Here is a 21795-nt window from a genome sequence, read left to right as displayed (position 1 = left end):
TCTAATTTGGAACTACTCCCATCTCTAGTACTGTCTAGCACGCTGACCCTTGTCAGCATCTCTGATAGTCCAACACTTCAGTACTGCACAGATTATGTATTACATTCAGAAGTGAGGCTTGAACTTATTCTTTTGGCACAAGTGAGTATGCCACTAAATGTGCCAGACTAACAATCGTCATTGCTGAAATTGTGTCATTATTTGTACTTGTGCATGAAGAGTAAATTGCTTTTGTGAGGTACTGGAGGGAATCTGCCCTTTGGAACTGTACCCCCCACAAGGAGTGAATGCCTTCGGTAGAGGAGAAAATGAAAGTTGAAAGAGCCTCCTCTTGTGTTGTACAAGTTGCTTGAGGAATTGTCGTACCAAACAATCTCTTACTGTCAAGAGTAAATGGATTGGACAATGCATATGGATTTTGTGAACTCCATTAAAGTAGAGGTTGTCCTGCAGTAGTGTCCATCTTGTTGGTGAAATCTGTGCCTTTTTGAGTATACAGAACAATGCCGTACTAATAGGTCTTTATATTGTTGAGAGTCTATGGACTATGCTCTTTTGATCATATTAGTAACAGCTTGCCAGACTTTGTTGTATCTCCAGGAAGAATGCTCTTGTGTTCTGGTCACATCTGTGCTGAACACTTCCAGATGATCAGTGGAGTAATTCGATTCCATTTGCTGCCTTTGCTATTTTGGTGAAATGTGGAAAAGGGCACTCAAGAACGTAAGCAAAGAATGAGACAAAGCCACATCCTGAGGTCAGTTATCCCACTTTAACTTCTGCACTATATGAGATTGCCTAACTCAAGTCATACCATGTAGCAGTTACCAACAGATCTATTGGAGCAAAAGCAAAGTACTGCATATGCTAGAAATCTGAAATGAAAACAGAAAATGCTGGCAATACTCAGCAGGTCAAGCAGCATCTGTGGAGAAAGGAAAAGAATGTTAAAGGTCAATGACTTCTGAATGGTTCTGATGAAAGGTCATCAGCCTGAAATGTTAACACTGTTTCTCACTCCATAGATGCAGCCTGCCCTGCTGAGTATTAACAGGTTTGGGGACAGGGTAGAAAGTTAAAACCAAATGCTTCTTGAGATAGTTCCAGGTATTTAGTCAGTGTTTGGTTCTGTGCCTTGGGACGTTTTACTACATTAATGGTGTTATTTCAAGGCAATTTGTTGTCAATTTGTTGATAACAGCTTCACATTGACTGGAACTTTTGGTCAATTATTATTTTTACACTTTTTTTTTTCACCTTGGCTGCTGACTGCCTATTTGTTGTGTACACATTTTCCACATTTATGATACAATTATGCTTTCTGTTGCTCATATCCACACAAAATCTGATGGTTATTCTTTAGCCCATTTATTTGATTTGTTAAGATTCGTTCGAATGATGCAAATTCCATTACTTGGTGTCCTTGGTGAATTTCATGATGTTGCTGGACGTTTCCCAGCAATATCATCTAATAATGTTAAAAACATTAACATAACAAGGATTTGTTCTGCAGTTTCACATTGACCCCCCCCCCCCCAGATAAATCCTTCCTATTTCTCCTCCACCTTTCATTAGAGGAGATCTCAACTCATCCAGTTAATTGGTTATTAATTCCATGAGATTTTTTTTAAAGCACAGCAAAACTTTACAAGTACTGCTTCTAAAGCCATGGTAACGAAACACTGTGGCCTCTCTTTTCTTTTGATGGCAATTGATGGGATCCCCCAATATGGCTTTCAGAATTTTTCCCAAACCAAAATGTTAATTGATGTTGAAATCCCTCATTCATGTCTTGCTGTCTTCTTAAATATCAGGGTAAGATTTTGCTTTGTTCCACTTCTCAGATGCGGTCCTCCATATTTAAGTACTTCCTAAAGGTGCTTTTATATTGTTCCTAGTATGGCTGCTCCTATTGGCACCAAGAAAAAGGGAGTCATTTTCAACTTATGGCAAGGCAGATCTGTTTTTCACCAAGTCTCCTGCCACCAGTCTTAATCAGACGAGTAAGTGCACAGTGCAATAGCATGTTTCAGCAGTGCCAAAATATCGCAGCCAGCCTGTGTATGCACTTCCGCTTTACTCGTTCAAAGGGAGAAGACTGGTGTAATTTAATAGTAAATTTAGGAATGTGGTGCTCTTAAAGGCTGGATCTTGAGATCAGCCTTTAATGTAGGTCCTCCTGCCCAGTGACCATATTTAGGGTGATTCTGTGTTCTTAGTGGGGAGCTGTACTGATTGGTCAGAAGATCTCGACAGCGATATTGTAGTCGTACCTCTCTCTTGTGCTCCCTATGAACGTGGATTCTCTGCTAGTAGCACAAGATGGTGGAAATCCCCATAATGCTTTTGAATTTCTTTGTTTCTGCAGTTTCTGAGCTTACATTTGTTATCAATGTCAGATCAAAAATGGTTATTGCATGTTTTAAATGACTATAGAATGTTCATATGATTGAGATGCTTATTACTGCAGCTTAAGTTACCAGTTGTTACCACAGAAGGAAGCCATTTAGCTCATCAAGTCTACGCTGGATTTCCCTACAGCAATCCAGTCAGTCCCGTCCCTCGGTCTATCCCCGTAGCCCTGTAAGTTTATTTCCTTCAAGTGCCCATCCTATTTCCTTTTGCAATTATTGGCTGGAATCATTTAGTTGGGCGTGAGACCTCGCCTGCCTCCGCCAGGCCTGGGGAGCCAGGCTGGGATTTTTGCTCCCCAGGCCCTTAATTGGTCTTGGGAAGAACTTTCACCTCCTTGAGGCAGGAAGTCCAGCCTAATGGAGCTGCCGGCCAATCAGCGGGCTGACAGCTCTTAGTCCCATCAGTTCCACCAGGAGAAGTGTCTACTGCTAGGACTACACCCAGCCATCACAAGCAAGGTGAAGGACGGCCCCGGAAGACAGGCAAGTTGTTAGGGCCTCGCCGTGCGCAGTCGGCCGGTCCCTGGCGAGGCAACAGGGGACTGTGAGGGGGACGGGAGGAGTGTTGTGCGTTGGGGGCAGTTGAGGCTTTGGGGGCGACCCTCCGTGGGGCCACTTAAGGGCTTTCATTGGCCTGGGCGGGCAGGCCATTTCTAGCCACTGCCGCCCTGCGTACAATTTCCACCAGGTTGGGTGGGGGTTGGGAACGGTTCCCCCCAACCTCCCCACCTACCACTCAATTTAACGCTCCCCTCCCCGCCAGCAACTTGCTTGTTTGGGGACTGTAAAATTCCAGCCATTGTCTCTGCTTCCATCTCCTACATAGACCTTGGTATACAGGCATTAGTCGAAATATTCCAGGTCCCAGCCAGTTCAAGAAGGGAGGGAGACAAAAAGCAGTCAGCCTAACATCGGTTGTTGGGAGAATGCTAGAGTCCATTATTAAGGAGGAAATAGCAGGATATTTAGAAAAGCTGAATGCAATCAAACAGAGTCAACATGTTTTTGTGAAAGGGAAATCATATTTGACAAATTTGCTAGAGTTCTTTGAGGATATAAGAAGCAGAGTTGATAAAGGGAAATCGGTAGATGTAGTGTATTTGGATTTCTAGAAGGCATTCGATAAGGTACCACATAAAAGATTATTGCTCAAGATAGGAGCTCACGGTATTGGGGGTAATGTATTAGCATGGATTGAGGATTGGTTAACACACAGAAGACAGAGAGAGTCGGATTAATGGGTCTTTTTCAGGTTGGAAAGATGTAACTGGTGGAGTGCCACCAGGATCAGTCCTAGGACCTGAATTATTTACTATCTATATTAATGACTTGGAAGAGGGGGCAGACTGTAATATTTCCAAATTTGCTGATGATACAGAAATAGGTGGGGGAGCGCATGTTGTGATGAGGACATAATGAATCTGTAAGGGGATATAGATAGGGCTGAGTGAGTGGGCAAAAACTTGGCAATGGAGTTTAATGTAGGAAAGTGTGAGGTCATGCACTTTGGTAGGAAGAATCAGAAGGCAGATTATTTAAATGGAGAGAGACTTCAAAAAGGTGCAGCACAGAGGGATCTGGGTGTTCTTGTGCATGAAACACAAAATGTTAGCGTGCAGGTGCAGCAAGTAATAAGAAGGCAAATGGAATTTTGGCCTTTATTGCTAGGGGGTTGGAATTTAAAAGTAGCGAAGTCTTGTTACAACTGTACAGGGTGTTGGTGAGGTTGCACCTGGAGTACTGTGTACAGTTTTTGTCCCCGTATTAAAGAAAGGATATACTGGCTTTAGAGGCAGTTCAAAAGAGATTCACTAGGCTGATTCTTGGGATGAAGGGGTTGACTTATCAAGAACGGCGAAACAGGTTAGGCCTTTATTCCTTAGAGTTTAGAAGAATGAGGGGTGATCTTATTGAAACGTACAAGATTCTGAGGGGGCTTGACAGGGTAAATGTTGAGAAGATGTTTCCACTAGTGGGGGAATCTCTAACTAGAGGACATAGTTACAGAATAAAGGGACACTCATTTAAAACTGAGATGCGAAGGAATTTCTTCTCTCATTTCTTCTTTCAGAGGCCAGTGAATGTCTGGAATTCTCTACCCCTGAAAGTTGTGGAGGCTCGATCACTGAAATTACTCAAAGAGGAGGTAGATAGATTTTTGAAATGTCGGGGAATTGAGGGCTATGAGGAGCTGTCACGAAAGAGGATTTGAGGTTTGGGACAGATCAACCATGATCTTATTGAATAGGGGGCAGGCTTGAGGGACCAAATGGCCTACTCTTGCTCCTATTTCTGATCTTATTTATAGACAGCAAGTTCCAGGTCATTACTACTTGCTGCATAAAATAAAAGTTCTTCCTCACAACCCCCTTGCATCCCTTATCCAAAACCTTTAAATCTGTGTCCCCTAGTCCTTGTACCATCAACTAATGGGAGCAGTTTTTCTTTGTCTACCCTATCTAAACCTGTCATAATCTTTTACACCTCTATCAAATCTCCCTGTGATCTCCTTTGCTCCAAGGAGACCAACCTAACCTTGTAGGTAAAATCCCTCATTCCTAGACCATTCTAGTAAATCTGTTCTGCACCCTCTCAAGGACCCTCACCAACTTCCTAAATTGTGGTGACCAGAATTGAATGCAGTACTCAGATTGTGGCCTAACCAGAACTTTATAATGATTCAGCATAACCTCCTTGCTTTTGTACTCAATACCTCTCTTTATAAAGCCTAAAGATCCCATGTGCCTTGCTAACTACTGTCTCAATATTCCCTGCCATGTTCAAAGATCTATGCACATGCACCCCCAGGTCCTTCTGTCCCTGCATACTCTTTGGAACTGTGCCTTAAATCTGTATTGCCTCTCCCCATCCCTTCTGCCAACATGCATCACATCACCCTTCTCTGTATTAAATTCCATTTGTCACTTGTCTGCCCATTCTGCTGACCTATCTATATCTTATTGAAGGCAATTTGCATCATCCTCACTGTTTGCCACTTCTGCAAGTTTGGTATCAAATTTGGAATAAAACTGGACTGAACACCCGGCATTGACCTCGGCATCAGAAATGACAACAGCAAACCCAGCCCTGTCGACCCTGCGACGTCCTGCTTAGTAGCATCTGAGGGCTTGTGCCAAAATTGGGACAGCTGTCCCACAGACTAGGCAAGCAACAGCCTGACAAGTCATAATCACAGAAACATACCTTGCATCCAATGTCCCAGGCACCACCATCACCATTCCTTGCTATATCTTGTCCCACTGACAGGACAGACCCACCAGAGCTGGCGGCACAATGGTATACAGGCGGGAGGGAGCTGCCCTGGGAGTCGTAAACATTGACTCCAGTCCCCATGAAGTCTCATGGCATCAGGTCAAACATTGGCAAGGAAATATCCTGTTGATTATCACCTACCTTCCTCCATCAGCTGATCAATCCGTACTGTTCCATGTTGAACACCACTTGGAAAAAGCACTGATGGTGGCAAGGGGACAGAATGAATTATGGGTGGGGGAATTCAATGTCCATCACCAACAGTGGCTTGGCAGCACCACTACTGACCAAGCGGGCCAAGTCCTGAAGGACATGTCTGCCAAACTGGGCCAGTGGCAGCTGGAGAGGAATCCAATGAGGGAAAAACCTACTAGACCTTGCCCTCACTAATCTACCTGTTGCCGATGCATCTGTCCATAACAGTATTGGTAGGAGTGACCACTGCATAATCCTTGTGAAAACGACATTCCGTCTTCACACTGAGGATACCCTCCATCGTGTTGTGTGGCACTACCACCATGCTAAATGGGATAGATTCAGAACCAACTATACTTCCTCACACCCTGTTTCCTGGAAGGCCTCTATCCCATTCTCCCAGTTTCTCCATCTCTGATGCATCTGTTCTGATGATGCAACCTTCCACAACAGCGCTTTTGACATGTCTTCCTTTTTTCTCAACCGAGGATTTCCCCCCACTGTGGTTGACGGGGCCCTCAACCATGTCCGACCTATTTCTCGCACTTCTGCCCTCACCCCTTCCTCTTATCCCGCCCCTTAGAACCGCGACAGGGTTCCCCTTGTCCTCACTTTCCACCCCACTAGCCTCCACATCCAAAGGATCATCCTCAGCCATTTCCAACGTGATGCCATCACCAAACACACCTCTTCCCCTCCCCTGTCAGTATTCCGAAGGGATCGCTCCCTCCGCGACATCCTGGTCTGCTTCTCCATTACCCCCAATACCTCGTCCCCATCCCGTGCAATTGCATGCAATCTCCTCACCATCCAAGGCGCCAAACACTTCTTCCAGGTGAAGCAGCAATTTACTTGTACTTCCTGCAATTTAGTATACTGTATTCACTGCTCACAATTGGGGAGACCAAACGCAGATTGGGTGACTGCTTTGCGGAACACCTCCACTCATTCCGAAAGCATGACTACGAGCTTCTGGTCGTTTGCCATTTCAACTCACACCCCTGCTCTCATGCCCACATTTCTGTTCTTGGACCTGCTGCAGTGTTCCAGTGAACATCAACGCAAGCTCGAGGAGCAGCATCTGATATTTTGATTAGGTACTCTACAGTCTTGCGGACTCAATGTTGAGTTCAACAGTTTCAGAGCCTGATTAGTCTTTTTGTTTTAACTTTTATCTTTTAACCATCTGCTTGCTTTTCATGTGGACAGAGCTGCTCATTATTCTGCCTTCTACTCTGTCTGGACTAATGCTTTGTCTTTCACCACAAGCATTAACACGCTCTTTGCCTTTGTCCCATAACAGCTTTGTTATTTAATCTCTCCTGCCCTCTGCCCTGTCGCAAACCTTTGCTTTTATTCTCTTCCCCACCAAACCACCCCCCACCCTCACTTGCTTATAACCTAATTCTTTTCCGACCTTTGCCAGTTCTGATGAAAGGTCACAGACCTGAAACATTAACTCTCCTTTCTCCACAGATTCTGCCTGACTTCATAAGTATTTCCAGCACTTTGTTTTTATTTTAGATTCAGAACAGATCTGGCAGCTAAAATCTGGCCACCCATGAAGCGCTGTGGACCATCAGCAGCAGCAGAATTGTATTCAAACACAATGTGTAACCTCATAACCTGGCATATCCCTCACTCTACCATTACCATCATACCAGGGGATCAACAGTGGTTCAATGAGGAGTGCAGGAGATCATGCCAAGAGCAGCACCAGGCATACCTAAAAATGAGATGTCAACCCAGTGAAGTAGAACACAGGACTACTTGCATGCCAAACAGCGGAAGCAGCTTGCAATAGACTTCACAGATATCCCCATCCTCAATGATGGGGGAGCCCAGCACATCCGGGCAAAGGACAAGGCTGAAGCATTTGCCACCATCTTCAGCCAAAAGTGCCAAGTGGATGATCCATCTTGGGCTCCTCCTGAAGTCCTCAGCATCACAGATGACAGTCTTCAGCCAATCCTATTCACTTAACGTGATATCAAGAAACAGCTGAAGGTACTGGATACTGCAAAGGCTATGGGCCCTGACAGCATTCCAGCAATAGAACTAGCTGCACCTATAGCCAAGCTGTTCCAGTACAGCTACAACACTGGCATCTACCCAACAATGTGAAAAACTGCCCAGGTATGTCCTATTCCCAAAAAAAGCAGGATAAATCTACTCCAGCCAATTACTGCCCCATAAGTCTACTCTCGATCATCACCAAAGTGATTGAAGGTGTCAGTGACAGTGCTATCAAGTGGCACTTGCTCAGCAATAACCTGCTCACCGATGCTCAGTTTGGGTTCCGTCAGTAGCGCTCAACTCCTGACCTCATTACAGCTTTGGTCCAAACAGGAACAAAAGAGCTGAACTCGAGGTGAGGTGAGAGGGATTGCCCTGGATATCAAGGCAGCATTTGACTAAGTGTGGCATCAAGGAGCCCTAGCCAAACTGAAGTCAATGGGAATCAAGGGGAAAACTTGCCACTGGTTGGAGTCATATCTAGCACAAAGGTTGTTAGAGGCCAATCATCTCAGCCCCAGGGCATTTCTGCAGGAGTACATCAGGGTAATGTCCTAGGCCCAGCCATCTTCAGCTGCTTCATCAATGACCTTCGCTCCATCATAAGGTCAGAAGTGGGGATGTTCACTGATGATTACATAATGTTCAGAACCATTCGCAACTCCTCAGCTTCTGAAGTAGTCCGTGTCCATTTGCAGCAAGACCTGGACAACATTCAGGCTTGGGCTGATAAGTGGCAAGTAACATTCATGCCAGACAGGTGCCGGGCATTGACCATCTCCAACAAGAGAGAATCTAACCATCTCCCCTTGATATTCAACAGCATTACCATCACTGAATCCCCCACTATCAACTTCCTGGGGGTTTCCACTGACTAGAAACTGTGAACAAATACTGTGGCTACAAAAACAGGTCAGAAGCTTGGAATTCTGTAGCGAGGAGCTCCCTAAAGTCTGTCCACCATCTACAAGGCACAAGTCAGGAGTATGATGGAATGCTCTTCCAGTTGTCTGGATGGGTGCAGCTTCAACAGCTCGAAACCATCCAGGACGAAGCAGCCCACTAGATCAGCAATCCATCCATCACTTTAAACGTTCACTCCCGCCACCACCAAAAAAAGGGGCAGCAGTGTGTACGATCTAAAAGGTGCACTGCAGCAACTCACCACGCCTCCTTCAGCAACTCCTTCCAAACCCGTGACCTCTTCCACTTGGAAGGACGAGGACAACAGACGTATGGGAACATCACCACCTGCAAGTTCCCCTCCAAGTCCCACACCATCTGCACTTGGAAATATATTGCCATTCCTTCACTGTTGCTGGACCAAAATCCTGAAACTTCCTTCCCAACAGCACTTTCGGTGTACCTATCCCACATGAACTGCAGCAGTTCAAGAAGGCAGCTCACCACCACCTTCTCGAGGGCAATTAGGGATCAGCAATAAATGCTGGCCTGGCCAGCGACGCCCACATCCCAGGAATGAATAACAGACAAATGACGCTATAAGATTTCACATTTTAAACAAAAACATTACTGTACAAGACTTAAACAAAGAAAAACACAACTAACAGCATTACTGTTTCCAATAGAAACATATTTTAAACTTGAAATCTTAACAGAACATGAAGATGAATATATTAAACTATAAATCTCAACAGAACACCCTCATTTGACTGTTAGTTCCACCCTAAGAATTTTCCATATATGTTAGAGGATCTAGACGGTTTGTTCACTTCTCCTGGGACCAATCCAAAGTGTACCAAAGCTCTTAGGAATTCACTTTGATTTCCTTAATTTCTCAGCTGTCTTCTGAGGTTTGAGATTTCCTCCCGAATGTGGACTTCACAGCTTGTGCATGGGCCTGCCTCAAAACAGAAATACCCCTGGATCCCTGTGGCCTCTCTACTCCTGAGTCCAGTTGCTCCCAAAGCCAACGGCTGTCCAAAAGCCAACTGCTTATCTGATGCCACCAGCTTTCCAAAAGCCAACTGAGTGACTAAAAGCCAAATCACTCACTCTCTCAGCCAGCACCCAAAAAAATCTGGCCCCAAAAGGCATCTCCTTCGCATCGCCATAACCAGGTGGTACATGTGGGTTGTCCCAGATCACAATTTAAACTAATTATTTCTAACTCCAAATCTTCTTTGATTCCTGATATCCACATGAATAATTGATATTGCTAACAATGACAGAGCAATTTCTTCTAAATCTTCTGCTTCCAACTGCCCAACTAAACGAGGCTTTTATCCCTCTAACTCTGTCTCTGTAAGCACTCATGGAGAGATTTTTGAACTATAAATCTTCTCTTTGTTCTGGGAAATTATATGAATAGTTTAAACCCCTGACAAAGGTAGCTGCAGATACACTGTCTCCATCAACAAGTCAAGAGGGGTTCCCATTGTGCAGTGTCTTCACACTTCCCAGTGACCTTACTCAATAAACATGGGCACTCTTTGATTTGTAACCACTCTAGGTTTGTTTGCCAGCTTCTCAAACCAGGTGTTTTCATTTGTCTTGCATTATATAAAAAAAAATGCAATTCCCAAATTAAAAGTTATCCCTCGAAAATTAATGCAAACCATGAACCAGGTGATCATAACAACTGGAAGATGATGGTAAGCTCTTCACCCCCACTTTCTTTAACAATCTTGGATGCAAACCACCTGGACCCAGGGGACTTATCCACTGTAAGCACATCCAGCCTTTCCAGCCTCTCAATTTTCACTCCATCCATTACCTCTACCATCTCCGCTTCGACCAATATTTTGTCAGTATCCTCCTGGTAAACACCGATACAAAGTACTCATTAAGTATTCTAGCCTTGCCTTGTGCTTTTCAGCATACATTGCCCTCTTTGTCCCTAATAGGACCCTACCTGCTTACTATTTACATGCAAGTAGAAGATTTTTGGGTTCCCTTTTATGTTGATTGCCATTCTATTCTCATATTTTGTCTTTGCCAGTCTTATTTTCCTCCTCTTCCCCTCTCAACTTACTGTATTGGGCCTGGTTCTCACTTGAAGAATTCATCTGACATGCATCATATGCCCTCTTTTTTTTGGGTTTCATCATATTCTCCATGTCCCTCATCATTCAAGGAGACCTGGCTTTGGTTCCCCTACCTTTCGCCCTTGTTGGAATGTACCTAGCCTGTAACTGAAGTATCTCCTCCTTAAAGATCACCCATTGTTCTGTAACAGATTTTCCTGTCAGTCTTTGGTTCCATTTTACTCTGGCTAGATTCCCTCTCATTTCATTAAAATTAGCCCTCTTCTACTTCAGATTGTTCCTTGCTCTTCATTATTAGTCCAAACCTTAAGATACGATGATCTTACCCAAGTGTTCCCCCACATACACTTGGCCCACTTCATTCCTCAGCACTAGATCTAATAATGCCTCCTCCTTAATTGGACTGAGAATATACTGATCAAGGAAGTTATCTTGAACATGTCAGAAATTCCTCCCCCTCCTTTCCCTTTACTCTAACATAATCTCAGTCGATATTCGGATAATTCAAGTCCCCCAATATCATCACTCTATAGTTCTTGCACATCTCTGATTTCCCTACAGATTTGCTCCTCTATCTCAGTTCACTTGTAGCACTCGCACCTGTTGAATCACAAAGTTGTTGGTTCAAGCCCCAGTCCAGAGACTAGAGCACATAATCCAGGCTGGCCTTCCCATGTGGTGCTGACAATGCTGTTTTTCAGATGAGACTTTTAATGAGGCACATCTGCACTGAGGTGGATGTAAAAGATCCCACAACAGTATTCCAAGAAGGGCATGGAGTTTTCCTGTTATCCTGGGCATCATTTATCCTTCAGTCAACACTACGAAAACAGACTTTCTGGACACTGATCACTTTACATTCCATCCCAAATTGTTCTGGTTGTATTGCCTTATTATCTAATTTTTCCACTTAACACAAACCACTCCAGCCTGTTATCAAAATAGAAAATTTGAGCATCTGTTACAATTACTGATTCCATAAAGGTTAGGCACTTTTGGTAAGACTTGATGGGTGTATTTATTAGGGGTGGCCAACAACTGGCTAAAATGCAAACTCTGCTTTTGAAATCTCTTGTACCGCATTTGGTTTCAAGGCAGCATGTAACCTTCAAGCAGAGGCTTTACCATAACAAACCTTGACCATTTATTGATTTGGTGTTTTTGGTCAGGTGCCACCAGGAAAGCTGCAATGGAGGGAACAAAGCAGTCAAGAGTCTCTCGTCCACACAAGATCAGCGAATCATCAAAGGTTAGTCTTAAAGTCGTCAAAGGTTCTGCATCTGATGTCATTACCGTTTAATGAGTGAGAAATTTTTGAATGGTACAACAGTATAGTTGCTGAAGATGTTTCTTCATCTATATAGCTCTCTCAACAATAGGCATGAACCATATCATGGTTCTTTTAGCTACTTAACAGGGCTCATAGAAGCTACCTCAGGAGAAAATGGATGATGTGTCTTGTCTTGTGGTAGGTGCACTTTTGTTGGACAGGTTGTTGAATAGCATTCAGTTTGGAAGAGTCAAAGGAGCCTACAACCCCTTGACTTGCCCTATCCAGTCAAACACTTTTGCATTTTCTACATTACAACAGTGGTCAATGTACCCTTTAAGTTGCGTGCAGCCGCACAGCAATCTGGAATGTGCTGCAAGTTGAAATAAACAGGCCGCTCGCAACTTCATCAGTTCAAACGTAAGTTCCAGCATAATGTAAGTCATGACTTTTAAGATGTAAACTGCCCTGGGCAAACACCTTGGGATGCTTTCTGTGTTGGAGGCAGTATGCAAATGTGAGTTCTTGCTGGGTAAGCACTGAACAAGAGCTAAAAGGACAGAAATAGAAAATGATTGCAAGTTGCCAGATGTAGCACTCCATGTGCCTCCTAGTAGTCAGTTTCTGTAACCATGTCAGAGGCCTAGTGACAAGTTGTCTACTCTGAAACACCTACCTCTACCTCACCACCACCTCTCTCAACCCCTCCACTGCTGGTGCTTTGTCATGTTGCTTGTCTGACACTCAGTATTGGATACGCAGTAATTTCTTCTAATTAAATATTGGAAAGACCAACATATGGTCCCCCGTCACAAGCTCTATTCCTTAGCTATGGGCTCCAGCCCTATACATGGCCACTGTATGAGGCTAAACCAGACCATATGCATCCATGGTGTCCTACTTGATCTTGAGCTGAGCTTCCGAACCCATATGCTCTCCATCACTAAGATTGCCTACTTCTTTCTCTGGAATTTCGCCATCTCAACTCATCTACTGCATCTACTGCTGAAACACTCATCCATGCCTCTGTTACTTCTGGACTCAACAATGCCAGCTTCCCACATTGCACCCTCTGTAAACTTGCGCTCATCCAAAACTTTTCTGCTCTTACCCTTGTTGGCAGCAAGTAATGTTCATCCATCACCTCTGTGCTCGCTGACCTACATTGGTTCCTGTTCCAGCAACACCTCAACTTTGAAATTCTTGTCCTTGATTTCAGACCCCTCCATGGCCTCACTACACCCTATCTCTGTCACTTCCGACAATCCTCCAAGATTTCTGTGCTCCTCCAATTCTGGCGTCTTAAATATCCTCAATTTAAAATCACTCCACCATAGGTGGCTGCGCCTTCAGCTGCCTAGGCCCTAAATTCTGGAATTCCCTGTCTAAAACTCTCCACCTCTCTCTCCTTCTTGAAGACATTCCTTAAAACCTACCTCTCACATGCCCTAATAACCCTTTATGTGGCTCTGTCATGTTTTTCTATTGATAACACGTCTGTGCAGCATCTTGAAATGTTTCACTAGGTTAAAGGTTGCTATATAAGTGCAAGTTTTTGTTGATGAAAGTAGTTAGCAAATTTGAATGAATCAGCAAAGTTTGCTTTATGAATGTGCAATATTTCCTCAAACATCAACTTAATTTGTTTTTATAATTCAAATAGTGTTGAAGCTATAGCAGCCCTTTATTATATAATTTGTAGCAGACATAATTTTGACGATAGGACTTTCCATTGTACCTTATGAAGGTAATTGCTTTTTTTTGCCCCTTTATTTCTTCTCCTTGCTGAGCTATAACTCCATGCGCTCTTGTTGTCCTCCAGTGCCATGCCCAAGTGGCCATTCAACATTTGTGAACCAAGGTGGGGTGTCAGGGGCTATTTGACCTGTGCAAGGATAAAGGGAAATCGAAGATCAACCCAAGTTGTTCTTAACAGAGGTCCAAATATGCACGTAGAACAGGAATTACTGTAAGGCTGTCAAGAGTGGGAACCCTGGCTGATTTTCTCCACTCCTGTTCCCTGACCTGATAAACCAAACCCCAAAGCTTTGACAGAATGTGCTGCAGCAGTGAAGGCACAATCTTTCACATTTTATCTTTGGCTCCACTCCTACTAGCCACAAGTGTGCTGTGGAATCCAAAAGATTGAGTAACACACAGTAAAGCCGGACACATCACACTTTCTTCTCATCTTCTGCACAGTAATTACCCTGGATCACATTGAGGTGGGACCCACGCCCTGCCACCAATTCATTGAAGCATGATGGAAAAATAATTGCCTAAAAAAAAAATGGGCTCACTGGTGCTGAGTTGAGAGAAATTCTTCCAGATCTGATCCCATTTTTACTCTACTTATTAATGGCTGGCCGGCAATCTATCATACAGCAGCCCAACTGTCTGAAAATTCATAATGTTTATGGTGGTGCAGTCAATAGAACCCAACAAACATTATGTCACTACAACAGGCATCCAAAACAGTTAAAAAGTTATACCATAGACCACATCCAGCCTCCTGGTCCTTCTTTCTGTAAACATCAAGCTCACTGCCTACTCTATTTCATGTCATCCAAACTACAAATACTGTATTCTATGCCTGCAGTAAATACAAATAAAAATTAGTTATAATGTCAACAAAAAGCACTTGTAGTGAAGAAATGTCCCTGTTGCATTAGCTTATCACTGAGTGCGATTCCCTTTTACCAAATTATACCAAAGACTAAAGGGAGTAATATGAGAAAGCTACCAATTCTATTTTTGCAACATTTATAAAATTATTCCCTTTGAACAGAATTTACAAATAATGGAATAATTTCTACCTTTCGCAGATGAAGAAATTGGGTAGTTAATGAAGTACAAGCTGCCAGCTTAGATATCATTTTTACTGACAGCAATAAATGTCTTGATTGTTTTACAACTGGGTCATTTGTAGATTTCAATAAAAAGCAGACCTTAGTTTCAATAAGAACTGCAAAATAGTATTACACCGGTCACAATTTTAAAATGCCTTTTAAATTCAAGAAAATAATTTTTTCAGTTGCTTTACATGTAGGTATTACAATGAGAAATTGTGTCAGAGTTCGGCTCCCAAACACTCATTTACAGTATTTTTTTTTGATTTGTCACTTTAATTTCATGTTAGAAGACAGATAATAAGAGTTTCTATGGATATTTAACAAAGAAAAGTGTTAACAAAGGGAGTGTTATTCCTACAGAAAGTGAGTCTGGGGAATTAATAATGGATAATAAGGAGATGGCAGATGAATTGAACAGGTATTTTACATCGGTCTTCACTATAGAGGATACAAGTAACATTCCAGAATTAGCTGTAAGTCAGGAAATGGAAGGGAGGGAGGAACTCGAGAAAATTACAATCACCAGGGAAGTGGTACTGAACAAATTGTTGGAGCTGCGGGCTGACAAGTCCCCGGGTCCTGATGGACTTCATCCTAGGGTATTAAAAGAAATGGCTAGTGAGATAGTTGATGCGTTAGTTTTAGTTTCCCAACATTCCCTAGATTCGGGAAAGGTTCCGTTAGACTGGAAAATAGTGAATGTAACTCCTTCATTCAAAAAGGGGGGGGAGACAGAAAGCAGAAAACTACAGGCCAGTTCGCTTAACATCTTTCTTAGGGAAAATGTTAGAAGCTACTATTAAAGACTTTATAGCAGGGCACTTAGAAAAATTCAAGGTAATCAGGCAGAGTCAACATGGTTTGTGAAAGGGAAATCATATTTAACCAATTTATTGGAGTTCTTTGAGGGAATTACATGGATGGGAGGGTGAGTTGTGAGGAGGATGCAGAGAGGCTTCAGGGTGACTTGGACAAGTTGCGTGAGTGGGCAAATGCATGACAGATGCAGTATAATGTGAGGTTATCCACTTTGGTAACAAAAACAGGAAGGCAGATTATTATCTGAACGGCTATAAACTGAGAGAGGGGAATATTCAATGAGACCTGGGTGTTCTCCTACACCAGTCACTGAGGGTAAGCATGCAGGTGCAACAGGCGCTAAAAAGGGGAAATGGTATGTTGGCCTTCATAGCGAGAGGATTCGAGTACAGGACCAGGGATGTCTTGCTGCAATTATACAGGGCCTTGGTGAGGCCACACCTGGAATATTGTGTGCAGTTTTGGGTCTCCTTATCTGAGGAAGGATGTTCTTGCTATAGAGGGAGTGCAGCGAAGGTTTACTAGACTGATTCCTGGGATGGCGGGACTGACGTATGAGGAGAGATTAAGTCGGTTAGGATTATATTTGCTGGAGTTCAGAAGAGTGAGGGGGCAGATCTCATAGAAACCTGTAAATTCTAACAGGACTTGGCAGGAAGGATGTTCCCGATGGTGCGGGAGTCCAGAACCGGGGATCATAGTCTAAGGATACGGGGTAACCCTTTCAGGACTGAGATGAGTAGAAATTTCTTCACCCAGAGAGTGGTGAGCCTCTGGAATTCACTACCACAGAAAGCAGTTGAGGCCAAAACAATGTATGTTTCTAAGAAGGAGTTAGATATAGCTCTTGGGTCCAAAGGGATCAAAGGATATGGAGGGGAAAGCGGGAACAGGTTACTGAGTTGGATGATCAGCCATGATCATAATGAATGGCTGAGCAGGTTTGAAGGGCCGAATGGCCTACTCCTGCTCCTATTTTCTATGTCTATGTTTCTATGTGCTGTGGATGAAGGGGAACCGGTAGATGTATTGTACTTAGATTTCCAGAAGGCATTTGATAAGGTGCCACATAAAAGGTTACTGCAAAAAAAATAAAAGCTCATGGTGTGGGGAGTAACATATTGGCCAGGATAGAAGATTGGCTAGCGAACAGGAAACAGAGGAGGCATAAATGGGTCATTTTCTGGTTGGCAAAATGTAACGAGTGGTGTGCCACAGGGATCAGTGCCGGGGCCTCAACTTTTTACAATTTATATAAATGACTTAGATGAAGGGACCAAAGGTATGGTTGCTAAATTTGCTGATGACATAGAGATAACAAAGGAAAGTAAATTATGAAGAGGACATAAGGAGGTTACAAAGGGACATAGATAGGTTAAGTGAGTGGGCAAAGACCTGGCAGATGGAGTGTAATGTGGAAAAATGTGAAATTGTCCATTTTGGCAGGAAGAACAAAAAAGAAGCATATTATCTAAATGGTGAGAGATTGCAGAGCTCTGAGATGGAGAGGGATCTGGGTGTCCTAGTGCATGAATCGCTAAAGGTTAGTATGCAGGTAGCACGTAATTAGGAAAGCTAATAGAATGTTATTATCGCATGGGGAATTGAATACAAAAGTGGGGAGGTTATGTGTCAGCTATGCAGGGCATTGGTGAGACCACATCCGGTGTACTGTGTACAGTATTGGTCTCCTTATTGAAGGAAAGATGTAAATGCGTTGGAAGCAGTTCAGAGAACTAGACTACTAGGCCTGGAATGGGTGGGCTATTTTATGAGTGAAGATTGGACAGGAGCTTATATTCGCCGGAATTTTGAAGAGTAAGGGACAACTTGATTGAAACATGTAAGAACCTGATGGGTCTTGACAGGGTGGATGTGGAAAGGTTGTTTCCCCTTGTGGGAGAATCTAGAACCAGGGGTCACTGTTTTAAAAATAAGGGGTCGCCCATTTAAGTCAGAGATGCAGAGAAATATTTTCTCTCTCGGGGTCATGAGTCTTTGGAACACTCTTCCTCAAAGGGCGATGGAAGCAGAGTCTTTGAATATGTTCAAGGCAGAGGTAGATAGATTCTTGATAAACAAGGGGGTGAAAGCTTATCGGGGCTAGGTGGGAATGTGGAGTAATCAGTTCAGCCATGACCTTATTGAATGGCGGAGCAGGCTCGAGGGACCGAGTGGCCTACTTCTGCTCCTAATTCGTGTTTTCGTAAAGAAAATTGCACATAAGGGGGCGGGTTAAGGCGGCCAGTGAAACCTTCATGGATCTTTTTCTTCTCGCCAGTCCTCCTGAGGTTGTAATGTGGTGTATAGATTCATGGCTTTAGTCACATTCTGCTACCTCATAGAAGTGGCCATCTTCGTGTGTTGAAAGCATTAACTGGCTAATCAACTGTGGGTGGAGGCGAGGGTGTGGGATATAACTGTCAACTTCAGTTGTGCCCACATATGAGCACTTTACAAAGGGGTCATTTGAAAACAATCAAGAGTGGGAATGTTGGCTGTCCTCTTTTCCTTTCCTCAGCAATGTCATTAAGGAAGCTACTCATGGATTTTATGCTGCCTATGATTAATAGGAACAGGAGTAGGCCATTCAGCCCATCGAGCCTGCCCTGCCATTCAATATGATCATGGCTGATCTTCCACTTCAATGCCTTTTTCCCACACTATTCCTATGCCCCATTATGTCATTTGTAAGTAAACATACTCAATGACTGAGCTTCCACAGCTCTCTGGGGTAGAGAATTCCAAAGATTCACAACCCTCTGAGTAAAGAAATTTCTCCTCATCTCTTTTCTAAATGGCTTCCCCCCCCCCCCTTATTTTGAAATTGTGTCTCCTGGTTCTAGACTCACCAAGCTACATCTACCCTGTCTATCCCTTTAAGTATTTTGTAGGTTTCAATGAGATCACCTCTCATTCTTCGAAACTCTAGAGAATACAGGCCCAGTTCCCTCAATCTCTCTTCATAGGACAGTCTGTCCATCCCAGGGATTGGTCTGGTGAACCTTCCTTGCAATCCCTCTATGGCAATAATATTCTCCCTAAGGTAAGGGGATCAAAACTGCACACAGTACTCCAGGTGTGGTCTAACCAAGGTTCTAAACAATTGAAACAAGACTTCACTACTCCTATACTCAAATCCTCTTGCGATAAAGGCTAACATACTATTAGCCTTTTTAATTGCTTGCTGCACCTGCATGTTAGCTTTCAGTGACTTATTGACAACGACACCCAGGTCCCTTTGTACATCTACACTTTCTAATCCCTTACCATTTAAGAAATACTCTGCACATCTGCTCCCCCTACCAAAGTGGGTAAGCTCACATTTTTGGAATATTAAGGAATATAAAACCCACCAATTTCTGGTGAAATGAGATGTTGATAGCCACAATATTGACAATGGGTAGAAGAAAAGTTAGGAAAACAAGTTTTCAAGTTTGAATGAAGAAAAGTGTTACAAAGCTTAAAAAAAAAATTACTCTCTGTGTGCTGTTAGCTAAGTTTTGGTCTTTTGGTGTTTCTGTGAATGTTTGGTTCTCTTATTTGTGTGTAGCTGAGCTCTGTCAATTTTCAGAAAATATTAGAAGTGGCACTTACTTATAGTCAATAGGACTGGTACAAATTCCAAACTTATTTAAATATATGGGGCTCTGCTTCTTGTTAACCATGATCAATATCAAAATAGAATGACACTTTGAAAGCAAAATAAATGGCTGTTACTTCAAACTTGGCAGTCTGATCAGCTGAGCTGAGATTGAGTCCTGTTTGCAATTTGGGTATATTTCAAATACATTTTCTTGTGATCCAAGTGAATGTTTACTTCCACAGGCAGGCCCATGCTCCCCATGAACTAAAGCGTGCAAAGTAACTTGGAAATGAGTGTGCCTGGGGCGATCAATAGCCCTGTTTAACATTAATTTTAAATGCAGTAACTCCTGACCCCTCTGACTAACAGGCAACTAACATTGGCCCCACATCTGTGAATCAGTTACAAACGAAAATTAACAGAAGCAAAAGTAAAAACAACAGCTAGATAATTCAGTTTATCTCCCCTGTTTCAAAATAGGAAGTCCCTCAAAACTCTGGCCGTTATTTGCAGTAACTTTCACAACTGTCATCCTTGACTAAACACCTTTATGTGTGAATTGATGAATTAATTGATGAATTGCATCAATAATTGTAGTTGTATCCCTTTCCTTGGTTTGGAGTCCAAACTGTAACAAGGATTCTCAGAAGGGTATTGTTTTGACATTAAGACATTTAATCACAAACTAGTTTCAAAGGCATGCAGAATCTGCCTGACCAGTTTTCCCTCATATAAAGTACATACTTCTGTACAAAGTTCTCTTACAAAGAGTGCTATCTCCATTTTCTAACCCCAGTCCCCCGATAAGCTGATTGCAAAGACCCGGTATCAATGTAACCTTTGACGGTTTGCTAATCAGTATCAATTATTTCTAGCAACAGAGTAAACTTATTGTCACACTCATTAAGCAGTCCAGCTTTTGGTTTCAAAATGTTCTAGGTCGCTGTTAACAAGAAGCACAGTCTATCTGAAAGGAGGTGCTTTTGAAGTAGCGTTAGCAGGAGACAGATGATGTCGTACACATAGTCATAGCCCGATTCAAGGATGCAGCAATCAGATTACTGGTGATATTACAGGCAAGCCACAAACTTCTTGCTTAGTTAAAATGTCTTCTAGTGATATTAAGTAAGGCTAATTTTGATCTTGCACAAGTACCTGAGTATCATACCCCTTTTTCCTTTGATTTAATTTGCTTATTTTGCTTACTCTCTCATCTACCTCCTTATGCAAATTCAACAACTAGCCTATTTTGTTCCCACAAGAAACTGCGGTAGGATGCTGCTAATCTTTTTTAAAATGTAGACTTTTAAGATCTGAATTATGCCAACTGTTTGACTTTCAGGTTTATATGGATTTTTTTTATTTGTTTCTGGGATGTGGGCGTTGCTGGCTAGGCCTCCATTTATTGTCCATCCCTAATTGCTCTTGAGAAGGTGGTGGTGAGCTGCCTTCTTGAACCGCTGATGTCCTTGTGGGGTAGGTACACCAACAGTGCTGTGATGAAGGGCGTTCCAGGATTTTGACCTAGTGACAGTGAAGGAATGGTGATATAGTTCCAAGTCAGGATGGTGCATGGCCTGGAGGGGAACTTGCCGGTGGTGGTGCTCCCATGCATCTGCTGTCCTTGTCCTTCTAGGTGGTAGAGGTTGCGGGTTTGGAAGGTGCTGTTGAAGGAACCTTGGTGTGTTGCTGCAATGCATCTTGTATATGGCACACACTGATGCTACTGTGCGTCGGTGGTGAAGGGAGTGAAAGTTGAAGGTGGTGGATGGGGTGTCAGACAAGCGGGCTGCTTTGTCCTGGATGGTGTCAAGCTTCTTGAATGTTGTTGAAGCTACACCCATCCAGACAAGGGGAGAGTATTCCATCACACTCCTGACTTGTGCCTGGTAGATGGTGGACAGGCTTTGGGAAGACCAGAGGTAAGTTATCTGCTGCAGAATTCCCAGCCTCTGACCTGCTCTTGTAACCACAGAATTTATGTGGCTGATCCAGTTCAGTTTCTGGTCAATAGTAGCCCCTCGGATGTTGATAGTGGGGAATTCAGCAATGGTAATGCCATTGAATGTCAAAGGGAGATGGTTAGGTTCTCTCTTGTTTGAGATGGTCATTGCCTGGCACTTGTGTGGCACGACTGTTACTTGTTACTTTTCAGCCCAACCTGTTGTCCAGGTTTTGCTGCGTGTGGACATGGGCTGCTTCAGTATCTGAGGAGTTGTGAATGTTGCTGAACATTGTGCAATCATAAGCGAACATCCCTACTTCTGACCTTTTAATGGAGGGGAGGTCATTGATGAAGCAGCTGAAGATTATTGAGCCAAGGATACCACCCTGAGGAACTCCTGCAATGATGTCATGGGAC

General features: G+C 43.2%; 1 protein-coding gene across 7 annotated transcripts in view; it reads left to right on the top strand.

Annotated features, from left to right (window-relative positions):
• The window catches only part of klhl36 (kelch-like family member 36), a 43443-nt gene that overhangs the window by 4138 nt on the left and 17510 nt on the right, over positions 1–21795 (top strand). For 2 of the 7 annotated variants that reach the window (XM_068049143.1, XM_068049147.1), the window contains exons 2-4: positions 601–757; positions 4486–4560; positions 12076–12155. In XM_068049143.1, coding sequence (XP_067905244.1) covers positions 12096–12155 — 60 coding nt within the window. In that variant the 5' untranslated portion in view covers positions 601–757; positions 4486–4560; positions 12076–12095. Of the gene's footprint in view, positions 1–582; positions 758–4485; positions 4561–7746; positions 8019–12075; positions 12156–21795 lie in introns of those variants that run through there. The other 5 variants (XM_068049144.1, XM_068049145.1, XM_068049148.1 and 2 more) reach the window with 5 other exon arrangements.

The sequence above is a fragment of the Heterodontus francisci genome, chromosome 17 (genome assembly GCF_036365525.1).
Source record: "Heterodontus francisci isolate sHetFra1 chromosome 17, sHetFra1.hap1, whole genome shotgun sequence".
In the NCBI taxonomy this organism is placed as follows: Eukaryota; Metazoa; Chordata; class Chondrichthyes; order Heterodontiformes; family Heterodontidae; genus Heterodontus; species Heterodontus francisci.
Note: the sequence above shows the minus strand (reverse complement) of the source record. Positions and strands in the feature narration are given on the sequence as shown.